Source organism: Crotalus tigris, unplaced genomic scaffold (assembly GCF_016545835.1).
Source record: "Crotalus tigris isolate CLP2741 ecotype Arizona unplaced genomic scaffold, ASM1654583v1 scf7180000017568.12009008, whole genome shotgun sequence".
Taxonomy (NCBI): Eukaryota; Metazoa; Chordata; class Lepidosauria; order Squamata; family Viperidae; genus Crotalus; species Crotalus tigris.
In genome coordinates this window covers 9,652,917-9,667,304 of record NW_024096478.1, presented here as the reverse complement: position 1 = coordinate 9,667,304, position 14,388 = coordinate 9,652,917, and the positions used below count along the sequence as shown (strand labels likewise).

Here is a 14,388-nt window from a genome sequence, read left to right as displayed (position 1 = left end):
AGAACATTATGTGTTATCTCCTTCTAGCCACCGTATCCTGAAAAAAATCTATGCAAATCTTAATTTTGTCCTGTTTCTGGGTATGTGGACATGCCCCCCCCCCCAGTAAGGTCATGGTCTACAGATACCCATAATTTTTATTTCATAAGAAAGCTGATGTTTTACTTGGGAAGTATTGGAGATTATAGACATTGCTGAAGACTGACACTTTTTTTTTCTTTCTGGCCAGCTTCAACTGTTTTAATGGAAACAGGTCAAATTGGAAGCTAGTAGTATATGGGGGGGGGGGGGGCAGATGGACACCTCCTGAACTTTTCCTTGGGGCACTAGGGTTAAGATACTTACATTTCCACAATATTGTCTGGTAGGTTGCCTGGAAGTTCAGTTAAGCCCTTTCCTCGACAGTCCACAATACTATTACTGCAAGTGCAAGCAGATGGGCAATTGACAGAATTGGCATTGCAGGGTGGTGGTTCAGCATGTGAACCTGAATAGGAAAAGAAAATTAAAATCACTATTTGAAATGTAGCATTTGTTTATATCAAAATTTATTAGCCTGAGTGGTGTTATGGGTAGTCTAACTGATTACTACCTTTAGATGTTGTGAAAAGCTATCAAAGAGAGAAACCCTTCTTGCAAAGTTATTGTCCTTTAAATATTGTACATTTTATGTATTTGAATTACATTACAGTTTTAGCTTCAGGATTTATTTTGTTTTCCTTCCTGCTGCTTCTTTCAATGTATTTGTTCCAGACATGTTGCTGGAGCCAATCTGGAGAAGCTCCAATGTAGAGGAAGGAGAAAACGATGCCACAAATGATATTGTTCTATTAGCAGAGATATATCAGTTGATACAATACAATGTAACAAAAAAATCTTACATGCATTTCTATAGTGAGAACACAGCACCATTCTTTACATATTTTTTAAGATTAATTTTAATAATCTTCCCAGAGTCTAGATTCTGTTCTTCAAAATATTTTCATGTCTGTTGAGGATTGCATTGTGTATTTTAAGAAAGGAACAAAGTGCTAATTTTTATGGAAATTAGCTAAATTTTATGTGAAATTTATACTTCATCTGGAAACAAATTAGAATCCAATATGGCCTATATCAATTGAAGTTTGCAGACTAGATCTAAAGGCAGCCTCACCTAGACACACCTGGATGAATTAGAAGAGGCATCAGTGTCCTAAAGTCATTTTAAGCCATAGCTCATGACTGTGCCTCCTGAATTAATGCTTCTTTTTTTCCCCTGGAAATGCTATTCATAAATATGAGCATTATTAGATATTGATAACATTTAGTTCCAAATTATTTTTTAAATACAATCTCTTTTATTACTTTAGTTTCAAATTAAAACGTTTCTATATCCTATTTCTTAAAGTATAAATTATTTAAACACTATCTAAGACAATCATATTTCTAATATATATTTATAATAAAAACAACTATACATGCAGTGATATACACAAACCAACATGTTAAACTTTAAAGAAAGGATACTATTTCTTGCAAGGTTTACTTATCTAATTGTTTGTTAAAGCATTATTTTTTTATTGCTGGGTAATACTTTCTTTGTATTGAGATGAGTACAGCTTTGTGCATACTTTCTGAAGGTTTTTTTTTTAATTAATAAGGCAATACTGATTTACAAAACAAATATTCAGGAAATATCTCCCCCACACACAACAGTCATTTTCCAAAAACATTGTGCATATATTATTGGAAGATAATTTCCCACATTTATGTTGAAAAAAACATTAAAATGCATTGAAAAAAACAAGTTTGATGTATCATTAACAGATATCACTGAAACATTCTCTGAAAAAAGTAATAATAGATTGGATTAGAAAATACATTTCTATATACATATGTGGTTATGAATGGTATCAGTTGAAATATAGGCTCAGTTTCCTAAAGATACAAAACTTATACAACCTTGCCTGATATATCAAGAATGTATTTGTCTCTTGATAAAAGAAAGAGAATTACTGGAATCTTTTTACTGTATGTTTCTGAAATGTCAGAGTTTCCACTGATAATTCATGGCCTTGACACTTGAGATATTGTTAGCAAAAGTGTGGTTGAATAGAATAGAATAGAGCTGGAAGGGACCTTGGAGGTCTGCTAGTCCAGCCCCCTGCTTAAATAGGATAACCTATACCATCTCAGACAAGTGACTGTCTAGCCTCTTCTTAAAAATCTCCAGTGATGGAGCACCCATGATTTCTGGTGGCAAGCTGTTCCACTGGTTAATTGTCCTCACTGTCACTCCTTAATTCTAGGTTGCTTCTCTCTTTGTTCAGTTTCCAACCATTGTTTCTCATCCTTTCCTCTGGTGCTCTGGTGAATAACGTGATCCCCTTTTCCTTGTGGCAGCCCCTCAGATACTGGAAGACTGCTATCATGTTTTCCCTATTTCTTCTTTTCTTTAGACTAACCATACCCAAGTCCTGCAGCTGTTCTTCGTATGTTTTAGTCTCCAGGCCTTTGATCATCTTAGTTGCACTTCTCTGGATTTTTTCCAAACTCTTAACATCTTTTGTGTGATATGGTGGCCAAAACTGGCTGCAGTATTCCAGGTGTGGGTCTTACTAGGGTTTTATAAACAGTACTAATACTTCGTGTGATCTTGGTTCTATGCCTCTGTTTATACAACTCAGGATTGTATTAACTTTTTTGGCTGCTGCTGCACATTGCTGCCTCATGGTTAAGTGATTGTCCACTAGGACTCCGATGTCCCTCTCACAGTTACTGTTTTTAAGCCAGGTGTCACCCAGTCTGTACTTGTACCTTTGATTTTTCCTGCCTAAATCTAAAACTTTGCTTTTCTCCACATTGAAACTCATTTTGTTGGACAGGGCCCATTGTTCAAGTTTGTCAAGATCTTTTTGGATCCTGAGTTTGTCTTGGGTGTTGGCTACTCCTGCCAGTTTAGTGTCATCTGCAAATTTGATGAGTTCCCTTTCAATTACCTCAAGTCATTTATGAAGATATTGAAGAGTACTGGGCCTAAAATGGAATCTTGTGGTATTCCACTGCTTATTTCTCTCCATGTGGATGTAGTGCCATTGAGGACTACTCATTGAGTATGGTTTGCCAGTCAACTACAGACCAATCTGGCGGTGATGTTGTCTATTCCACCTTTTTCTAGCTTACCGAGGAGTAGATTGTGGTCTACCTTGTTAAAAGTTGTCATCTCTCTTTTGATCTTTCAACATGACTTAGGATGTATTGTAAAAGAAATGAATGTAGGCACATTCTTTATTTAATAATGAATGCTAAAGCAAGAGCACCACTACAGAGAAGTTCTATGATCATGTATGGGTTTTTGCACTTTCTAGAAATATCAGAATCCCATACACCACTTTGTGTACTTTATATACATTCCTTATGCAACATGAAAATAATTCACATTTGCATAGTAAGCTGGTTCTGAACTTAAGTACAATTTCAAAATCTGTTAAAAAATTAAATATCACAACTGCATTGTGCAAGGATTATATTCCAGTTTCTTTTGCCACAATATGTATCCATTATGCATTAAATTGAATGCCAGAACTTTACATACATTTGCTAATTTATTCCATAAATTTGTATGCAGGTCAGACATAAAGCTCAGAAGGCATTCTCCTGAGAAATAAGAGCATATTATTTGTTAATTAGTCTTTTACATTAATATGATCTGAACATTAAAAAAAATCCTAAGTATAGAACCATTAACACAGTCCAACAATTCAGAAAGCCTAGGAACAAATCACAGTAATTTAAAATATTATTACTCTATTTAACTGAGGCATGACTGAATTGGAATTGGCACAGAGTGGCATTTAAAAGGACCAACATTACAGTAGTTTATTTCAAGTTAATGTGAAGACTAGTACAAAATGAGAGAAGAAAGTGAAATAATGAGGTATTACCTGTACAGACATATTCTTTTTTCTGAACATCAGCTACATTAAACCCTCTCAAGTGAACAGGTGCCATGCAGAAGGTGAATTGTCCAACCGATCGCCTCTGACGCAGCCAATCCGAAAGCCATGCCAGGTGACAATCGCAGTATAAATAATTGGAATGAAGCCGCCTACAAAAGGATAGAGCAGGATTAAAGTCAGGCTTGCATTGCTCCTTATGAAAAAGGAGACAATGCCATTAAGAGCCTTTTAAAAAAAATAATCATTCTATGTTTTGCATTGCTTTTGTGAATCAAAAAAATTGGCTATAGAACTGGAAACTGGAAATATACTGTATGGCACATAAGTAAGTTTATTTATTCATCATGATTGAACTTTGATAACAGGAGATTTACTTTTGCTTCCTTGTTTTAAAAAAATGGATAAGTAAAGGTAGCAAAAAGACAACATTCTTAAAAGGTGACAAAAATGTTCTCTTTGTAGTGAAAACAGAGGGGCAGGCAAACATTTGGATTCATCCTTTGCCTCACACGCTCTACCCAATTCTTCAATCTTTTCTCAGAGCCCTGGAGAACTTTTGAATTTGTATGGGAAGTGTGCAAAGAGCTGCACAAAAATCGTTGAAAATACCCTTGCCTACTTGTTGTTATCCACAGGACATCAAGTAAATGCCATCCAGATTAAGCCTTTCCCTTTTTGCATGCATAAAATTAAACAAGGATGGTTCCTATGTTGTAACAACTCCTTACATACAGAATATAAATGACATTTTGATATTGGAGCCCTTTTGTCTTGTAAAGCTGCACTCATTTTGTCACACTGTCTAGAAAAAAGTTCCGTTATAAAAAACAAAGTAGCCTGAAAGTGCAAATAAACTATCAAATATTTCATTTCTACCTCTATGAGTCATGACAGGCAGACATTAAAAGCACAGTTCCCATGACAATGCTGCCATTTCTGTTGGACAGGGTTAAACAAAGCCATCATTCTGACAGACTAACATTACATAGAATGCTGACAAACATAAAGTGCTGTAAAGCATAGCCAGATCCATCCACAAAATAAATTAATCATTTCAAAGATCTTTATGCCAGGCCACTGCTGTTGAGTTCAGCAGTGGTGCCTAAACTGACAGTCTCCAGATTTGTATGTTTGCTGATGTCTTGCAGGCACATTTTTTTCCTGGGAAGTTTCTAAAATTTATGTCCTTGCTAGGCTCAATAAAGTCTGAGGCTCCTGACTGTCAGGGCAAAGTATGTTAGCTACCTAGCTGTAAAAATTTCAAGTTTGACTTTTCTAAATCTCTTCATTGTCATCTAATAATTATCCATAATACTGAAGCTCAAATAGTACTCCCACTATAAAAAGCATATATATCTATTTATTAAAGACCAGGCAAGATCTAGAGAGAATGGGAAAAGACTAGTTCATGAGATTCACATTCAGACTTAATGTTTTTTTGTGTATATATATACTGTATGTATGTATGTATGTATGTACGTACGTACGTACGTACGTACGTACGTACATACATACATACATACATATATATATATATATATATATATATATATATATATATATCTTTGGTTGTTCGGGTTTTCTCCCGTGTAAAATTGGAAGTGTCTTGGCGACGTTTCGATGAAGTCCCATTCGTCATCTTCAGGTTGGTGTTTTCAGTTTCGTGCTTCGAGGAGCAATGTATGGTCTTAGCTGTTTCTTCCTTTTAACTGCCAGTGGGGGTATGAACTGATTGGGTGGGATCTTGGCTGAGTTCTGATTGGGTGGAGGTGTGTTCTGATTGGTTAGAGGCTTGGCTGTGCTCTGATTGGCTGGGGGGTTGGCTGTGCTCAGATTGGCTGGGGAAGTGTTCTGTTTGGGTGGGGCTTTGTTGTGGTCAGGTTAGTCTGAATTGCAGGCTGCCTTGCTATTTTTTGGCTTCGCATTTGTGGTCGTGCCTCATCTTCATGGAGGGTGTCAGTTTGCTTCATGTATGGATTGGAGCTAATGATGCAGATGTGGTCTGGCTTCTGGTTTGTGGCCGTGCCTTATCATCGGTGTGGCTTTGGGTTTGCTTTTTGCATGGATATGTGGTGGTGGTATCCTGTGTGGTTTTTGTGAGTGTGGGTCTGGTGTCATTTTTTGTGTTAGGGAGTCGTTTGTCAATAAGGGCGGGTTTCCAATTGGCTGGTAGGGGGGACATATCATCTCATTTGTTCATGCTGTGTGGGCATTTTTCTATCTCGATGGCTTCTCTGATTATTCTGTTATTAAAATGTTCAGTTTTGGTGATAGTTCTAGTATTTTTAAAGTCAATTTCATGTCCTGTGGCTTTAAGGTGTTGGACCAGGGAAGATGTTGGTTCCTCTTTTTTGACTGAGTTCTTATGTTCTTCAAATGCATGCACTTATTCTTCTGTTGGTTTGTCCGAAATCCCATGCACTGCTTGTCCGAACACATACATCGGACAAACCAACAGATATATATATCAGCTACTAAGCCAATTAACAGTACAAACTATGCATATTTACTTGTAATTGATCTGCTTAAAATAATGGGATTATTTTATTATATTTGTCAGTAACGAACACTGAACACATTTATCTGGCACATCTCTAGGTGTATAAAACTAGTTTCAATTTACAAAAAAATATCATTTTTATTTTTCAATGCTCAGTACCCAGGGCTGCATTTTGGGTTTTAAGCCATATTATTTCTGTTGGAATTCCGCAACATATTGAGTGCACTTAGAAATTTTCTCTTGAGACAAACTAGTGGAAAACAATCTGTCAAGCCTTAACCATCTTATAGAAATATAAAAGTATAATAAGGAGCAACTGGAAAAGAAGTCTCCAATACATGGCATGTGTACTAGAATTATTTGGGTTTCTTTTAATCATCACAAGAGGATAGCCTAATACCTCTGCAGTCATTAATTTCGGCAAATACAACAGGGAAGTCAATATTAATAAAATGAGACAAAATGAATGCAGGTTAATAAATTCTATAAATATAGCTTTCTAATGGAAATGAAAGCAGATCAATGCACAACAATTCTTATTAGTTCTAAATGAGGATGTTTAAACAAATCCATAAAACAAACAAACAAAAAGAAATTAGGAAAGGCATAGAATAATAGATTAATCAAAGCAAGATACATGTATTAAGTGCTGCAGTGTTGTTGTACAGTTTTTCTTAATTTCAAATGAGCTTGAAATTAAACAAAGTATTCCATCTTCCAGCCATAATGATTTATTTCTTAAAACATGAAAAGTTGAAATTGGCAGTAAAGGGCAATAGTAAATGGAAATATTATTAGCCACATCTTTTTGTTTGTTTGTTTTTGTTTTGGTCTGATGAACAGTGGAGACTGCAACAAAATAGATGAAACATAAAATGAGAAATGTAACCTTTTTATTATCATTCCGGTCTTACAATTTTCATTAAGAGCAAGACTGCTAAGAAGCTTCATAAATTATTTCATAGCATACATGTATTGAAAGGGCCCCTTTAAAATGAATGTAACTGGTATTTATAGCATACAAAAGATGAATGAATACTATATACTTTGTAATTTCTAAAGGTGTACATTTAGTTACAGCCTAAATTAAATTTCTAGAATATCATTTTGTGTCAGCATTCAAGTTTCATAAAACGTACCATAATTGTTAAAATTCAATATAAAAACTCTCTCTGAAATCCCATTTATGATTTCTTTCCCTGTCTTCCACTTTAATTACAGTAAAAGGGAATTAGTCAATATAAGTCTCCAGGGAACGACATACAAGACCATCTTTTAAATTAAACTAAAAGGAAAATGGCAGAAGCCCTTATCAGCTTATCACATTTACGGATCGATTTGAAATAGTCAAGATACAAGCTTAGGATATTTCCATGAAAATTCACAAAAAATATAAACACCTTTTAATTAATAAAAACTCATATGATGCCAAAATCTATACTCCAATTTCCTAAAACTTTTCTCTTTTGGAAAAAGATAATTTTGTTTTTCCTATCTCAAACTTTATCTGTGTTGACATGTAGAGTGGAGGGTTTTTTTAGAACTTAATTTATTTCTATAGAAAGGTAGGGTAAACAGTGCTCTTATCTCTGTCTCTCCATGTGACAACACTCAGTAAGAACAGTTCTCTCTAGCAGCTTTCCTATAAGATTGAATTCAAATAGGGGCATCCATGGGCCCTGAAGATCATTGGCTCATTGGATAATGCAATATAGGATGTCCCTCTGTTTCTGTCTCTGTCTCTGTCTCTGTCTCTCTCTCTCTCTCCCTCTATCCCTCTCACTCTTCTCTCTCTCACACACACATTCATCTATGTGAATTTCACCAAATTAGACTTTTACGCCTCTTGGGGGGGGAAATGAAAACATTGAATGATGGATAAACAAAAACCAGAAAAAATGTTTCTGCATAGCATTAATTAATTCATGTAACTGTAAGTCTAAAACCATAATTAAAGTCACAGACTATTGTGGATAATAACAGCCAATGATATCTCATATATATTACTAATGCTATGATATCTACAAGCAGATTACACCTGCACAAGCTGTAATACTCTAAACTGGAAAGTCCATTAGAAATAAAATGTAAAGATATTCTTGCATTTTTTGCACTTAAGAGATAGGATGCAAAAAGCAGCCCCTTATTGATCTTAGTGGACTGACATGCATTCTGACAGATACTATTTAACTTCAAGCTTCACAAATCTGTAATAGAAGAATTCATTGTTAAATGTATTCAGAAGAAATAGTCTAAAATTATGGTTGCTCTTAATATGTGACTGAACCACAGAGGAGATCTCAACACTGTTAAAATTAAATGGCACCAATATTTAATTCCAAATATAATTTATAAGCAGTAAAAATGAAAGGCATTCAAATATGAATCATGAATGTATTCAAGGGGATAAGAAAATAGCTTTCCTCTTGAGGCACTCTTGGCTTCTTTTACTGTACATATGTTCAAACAATGTTGGGAACCTTCAAAGCAGCTATGCCGTATCTTTGAAGGAGAAGATACTTAGAACAAAAGGTTCAGAGATGCTTGTTGTTTCAAAAAGCACTGCTGCAAGTAGTTTGTGAAGACCTAATTATTCTCAGCAGTGTATTCACATTTATGTTGGTTAAGTTGTAAAATTCACTCTATATAGCTAAAAAGGATATATGGAAGTTGTACATCTGGTGCATGAGAGGTTAAGAAAGATTTAGCATTTTTGAATGGCAATAGGTCAGCATTTCTTTGGTTAGGATGAATTCAACAGACAATCACATTAAGCCATAATGTGGTTTCTTTGATTTGTACTTAATGCTATTGATAAAGCAACCCCAATTCGGTACACTTCAAATAAACTGAGTATTATTGTGAACTGTAGACATAGCCAATGACATAACATAAACAAACAACAGAATTTAAAAATACAGATTTAAGTATTGATTTATATTTATATTCTTACCATACCATGGAGTCCTCATACTCCATCATCAATATTGCAATAATATTTACATTACAGTTATTTCTAATTTGTTTTTTAACTGTTTTTCTAGCATCTTCAAGTCAGTGTTGACTCCTGGGAATTGCCAGGACTTCTCCCTCTTTAAGATTTTAGAAGTTGTTTGTCATTACCTCCTTCCTAGGCTGTGAGGGAGGGACTGGCCCAAGATGATCCAGTTGATTTTATATTTACAGCAGGACTGGCCCAAGATCTTCCAGTGATTTTCATATTATAGCTATAGCTAGCTATATATAAAGATTGTAAAGGCAGCTGAAATTAACGCAATATCAAATTCTGTGGTTGGTAATCCTAACTTTACTGAAAGGTTAATGTTTTGAGCAGAGTTCCACCCAGGGAATACTTCTTCCAGCAAGACGAGTGGGAACTACCTGAAACTCGTCTCTGAAAGTTTAAGAGTCTCCATATCATATGCGGTCTGCAAAGATCTATGCAACCATTAGATTTTAGCAAAAAGCTAGTCTTTCCTATATTTTTTTTGCTGTGATTTGATGGTTGTGCAAACTTTTGAAGCCAAAGTTTTCTAGAACTGTGGTGGAAGACTTAAAGGAGGAAAAGTGACATTCCTCCTTCTGCACTTTTTACAATCACCTAATATTTTTCCATATGGCTTCCTTCAAGGAACAGTTCACCAACTGTTGACAACACTGGCCTTGTACAAAGCAGCACATGTCTCTATATTCTATAGTCCTCCACATTTTGACATGAATTTTGGTCTCTCTGGAAAAACAAAAATGTTGAGTAACATCTACCTACAATGGTAGATCCAGTTCTCTTCCACTAATCTCTCCCACCTCTAGTTAGGCTTCTCCATATAGTCTATACTAAAATAAAAGAGTAACAAAAGAACAGCACTTTTCTTTGAAGCAGTTATTACATTGCCTTTGTTTTCATCAATGAATCAAGACACAAAGATTTGCAGTGCTCATATACGTCAGTCGAAGTCCTGAGTGATTCATGATAGAGTACTTACAAGGTTCTGATCTTTGGCATATGGTTGAAGCTGGTGAGAGGGATGCGTGAGATGTTGTTGTTATTGAGGGTACTATAAAGAAAGGAAAACAAACACAGATGGTATCAGTTGCAATATTAAGACAGTGCTATTTATGGAACCAGCCATAATCTGTTAAAAGAAAGCATCATATGAACAACTGAAGCAAATTTAGAAAGGCATTTCTCTTGTAAATAACAATAACTACATACAGATACATGCAAACAAAAAGCTCAGAATATCTCAAACACAACACACAATGACTAACTTTTGATTAAAATGTACTATTCATTTGGGTGACTGTAATGCATGTAATGTAAATACAATATACTACCAATAACAAAAGTGAATTGTAAAGAAAGAAAACAGAATCAGTATATATTCTGTTTCTACACTCACTATATAATAAATCTATGACTAAAGGAGATGTAATTTTGGAATCTTCCCAATCCCCACCCTACCTAAGCAAATTATTTGCCTTCCTTTATTGGGGTCTGTATCTTTTGAATATGAGTTGCTAAGGAACACAAGTAGGAGGGCTGCATTGCACTAATCATTTGCTAGTGGACTTCTCAAAGGCATCTGGTTAACCACTATGGATAGTATTCTGGATAAAGATCTTTTACTGAATAAACAACACTCTTTTTATGTTCTTATGTATACTGACTTCTGTAATAACAAATCAAAGAGGTCAAGTGGAGTAGGCTAATATCTGAATAGAAACACTATAATTAAGATGCAAATCAGATAGTTATCCTTCTGTAAAAGCTAAAAGGCACTCTATTGTGATTCCAATTAGAAGTCTATCCTCATATAATTTGCATTGCCAACAAATGTTTAGTTTGTAGTCCTGGAACATCAATTATTTTCCAACAGTGACCAAAAGAATCAGAAGCATGAAAGATTTGTTCCAGTATCCAAGATATAATATTTAGAGGGAGACTGCACTTGACTAGGACAGTCTGTTTGAAAGTACAATTCAACAGTATGTTGGGAGAATGTAATGTAAGAGAACAATTATGCATAGACTTTTCATGTTTAGGTAAACAATAAAGGAAAAAGTTTAAGGCAAACCATCAATTGAACAATTGTTTTGCGTTAAATATCAGATTATTTAATTAAGATATCCTTATTAACAAAACAAGATATTTCCATTCCAATCACATTTATTTAATACATTTCCTTGTAGTTGTGAGATATTCTTTGAATATCATGTTTCCTTTATTTGTTTTTGTGCAATCACTATAAACAAGTGTGAAAATATCAGAAAATGGGCATCAAAACAGAAAAGTCCCTGCTTTAATCCAATCACATATGGTTGATTACTGAAAACAGAGCCATCCACCTCGCATAGATTATTTGATGTTACAAGCCACCGCCAATTATTTTTCATTAATAATTCTTATTTATAACTCATGTATAAGAGATTACTGAGATTACAAGTTCACCTTTAGTACTGCCAGTTATAAGGCTTTCAAGTAAGAGGGCAAAAAAACCATATGTGAGACCTAGAGTGTTTCACAGTGTTTAGAATTCAGTTCATAATATATTAAGGAAGCTTAGTATATTAATTATTCTTTATATGTATTCTCTTGTCAATACATATATCTTTATTTTACCAGATAGTACTACTAGCAATTGCAGCTGATCTCCAAATAGCTAAGGAAATGCACTGAAGATATTACTTAGTTGGGGAATGAAATATCTGCAAGAAAACAACCAAATTCAATCAGCACCAAGAACTCCACAACTAAAAAAGATTAGACCCATTATAAAGCAAATAATCTAAGGGGTTTTAAAATTGAAGGTGTTTAATAGAAACAAGAATAAGAAAATTTCAGGAAAAAATAGAGGTTTTGAGCACTTATGAAAGATAATCTATAACAGAATTACATAAAGATTTTATGAGTGCTAAATAAAACCATAATAACTGTAAGAGAATATTTATAAAATTGTATAAAACAAATGTAATCAAAAGCAAGGTGAAATTTATGTCAATACAGTATTGTATCTCCATTGTTAAAGATACCCAGAGTAAGCTTTAGAATAATTTTGAGTCAATAAAAACAATAACTTTTTATATATATTTTTATTGTATAATAATCTATTATTATAAAGCAAGGAATTATAAAGCAACCAAGAAAGAAATTAAGTAGTTTTCATTTAAAATAGATCTTTGTAAGATTACACATGGACAATCAAACTATTTGGTTCCCCCTTATCTTAAAAAAAAGATAATATTAAAACAATAAAAGTTGTTAAACTTCCTGGATCAAGTGATTATCCCACTGTGTGGTATAAGACAGAAGTCAGTATGGGAGGTTTTGTCTCAGTATTATTGGAGATCTATTATAGTGTCCTTTAAAGCTAATTTCTAACCTCTTTCCATGAGACGTATACAGTATAACTGTTGTTGTAAATCACATAGAGTTGTATTTAATGAAATGGCAGCTATATAAATGTGCTAAATAGATAACTGTGAGTTTGAAGACTGGTAACAGTACTACTGATTTTTGTGTGTGTTTGATCTCAAAACTTTGAAAGGCCCATGTGGCTCATGTCTTAGTCATCTCTCAGTTGGATTACTGTAAGGCACTCTACATGGAACTATTAGTTGTGGGATTCAAATATGTGAACAACTGGTTCTCTGTGTGGGTGCCGCTCCTGGAAGTCCATTCTGGGCAACAAAAAATTAGCTGCCAAAGTGGTGTGAATTGGCTGAATCCCACCACTAGAACTGCTCTTGAAAACCTTTGGGAAGGTTTTCCGAATGGAGCCATGCATACAATTCTGAGTGTCTCACAGTTTGCCTGTGTCACTAGAATAGACAAGAATATTTCCAAATCCCTTTCCTTAAATGCTGTCATCTAATGGGACCTTGGAGGCATGCCTCCTCTCTAGTTGCATCAACCCTTTAGAATATTTTCCCCTTGAGAAAAGGATAGTGGTGAACATCTGACTCTTACTTCAAACATTGGGTTAGGATAGGGGTTGAATCAGAAGGTTAAGAGGTTGATTGGTTTGGCACCTAGTGGGAGAGATTATTTTTTATTATTATTATTGTCTTTATTGATTGTTATGAGTCACCCAGGATTACTATTTGAAATAGTAAGCTATATAAGTTTTTCAAATATCATTTTTTTTAAAAAAGTATCCTTGGTCATCAACCCATAATTCTTCCCAGACCATTTCAGTTATCTTCATAATCACTTCTATTTCCCTTATGTACTGCCTTTCCATTCTTCCACTTCTTTCTAGCCATACCAAACATGATTTCCTCTACTTCTCTCAACTTTGCCAAAAGTAATTAAAAATATTACATTTTGGTGAGCAAATGACTAATAGTGAAAGATTGAAAGACAAGTACATTTACATATAATTGCCAGTGAAAACATCAGGACTGATTCCCAGGGAGTGAATAAACTGTCCAAATTGGGCAGAATTGCTCCACTAAAGATAATTAAATGGAACATGACAATTCCATTGCTCTTAGATGGATAAAACAATACAAACAAATCTAAGCATCCAGAGATAATATAGTGGAGTCCTGCAGCTTTCTAATTATAAATATGATATAACATATTACAGTCTTTGAGAATTATTCTGTGTCCTGATCAAGAATTACATTTTTCAGCAGCGATATCAAGGAATCAAACTAAGATTATTTTCATAGTCTGTATTAAACTATGTGAGAGTTGACAATAGTAAGACTGATATTTTGTTGAAATAAATTTACAATGACTTTGTGTTATCATGCAAAGATCTGTTAATAATGATTACACATGTTTCCCAAGCGATAATTTATGATGCACATAGGTCTATATTTCCTCTTGAGAGAATGATACAATCAAAGTTTTATACTCAAAGGAAATGTCTATGCATCAATAAAATATGTACAATTTACTTTTCTTATACCAGTTTTGAACAGAAAGATATTTTATAACTCCTT

The 14,388-nt window shown here is 34.3% G+C and overlaps 1 protein-coding gene across 1 annotated transcript in view; it reads right to left on the bottom strand.

Annotated features, from left to right (window-relative positions):
• The window catches only part of SLIT3 (slit guidance ligand 3), a 567,201-nt gene that overhangs the window by 196,727 nt on the left and 356,086 nt on the right, over positions 1-14,388 (bottom strand). The window contains exons 7-9 of the mRNA XM_039353305.1: positions 10,422-10,493; positions 3,924-4,087; positions 346-487 (exon numbers count right to left, since the gene is read on the bottom strand). Coding sequence (XP_039209239.1) covers positions 346-487; positions 3,924-4,087; positions 10,422-10,493 — 378 coding nt within the window. The remainder of the gene's footprint in view (positions 1-345; positions 488-3,923; positions 4,088-10,421; positions 10,494-14,388) is intronic.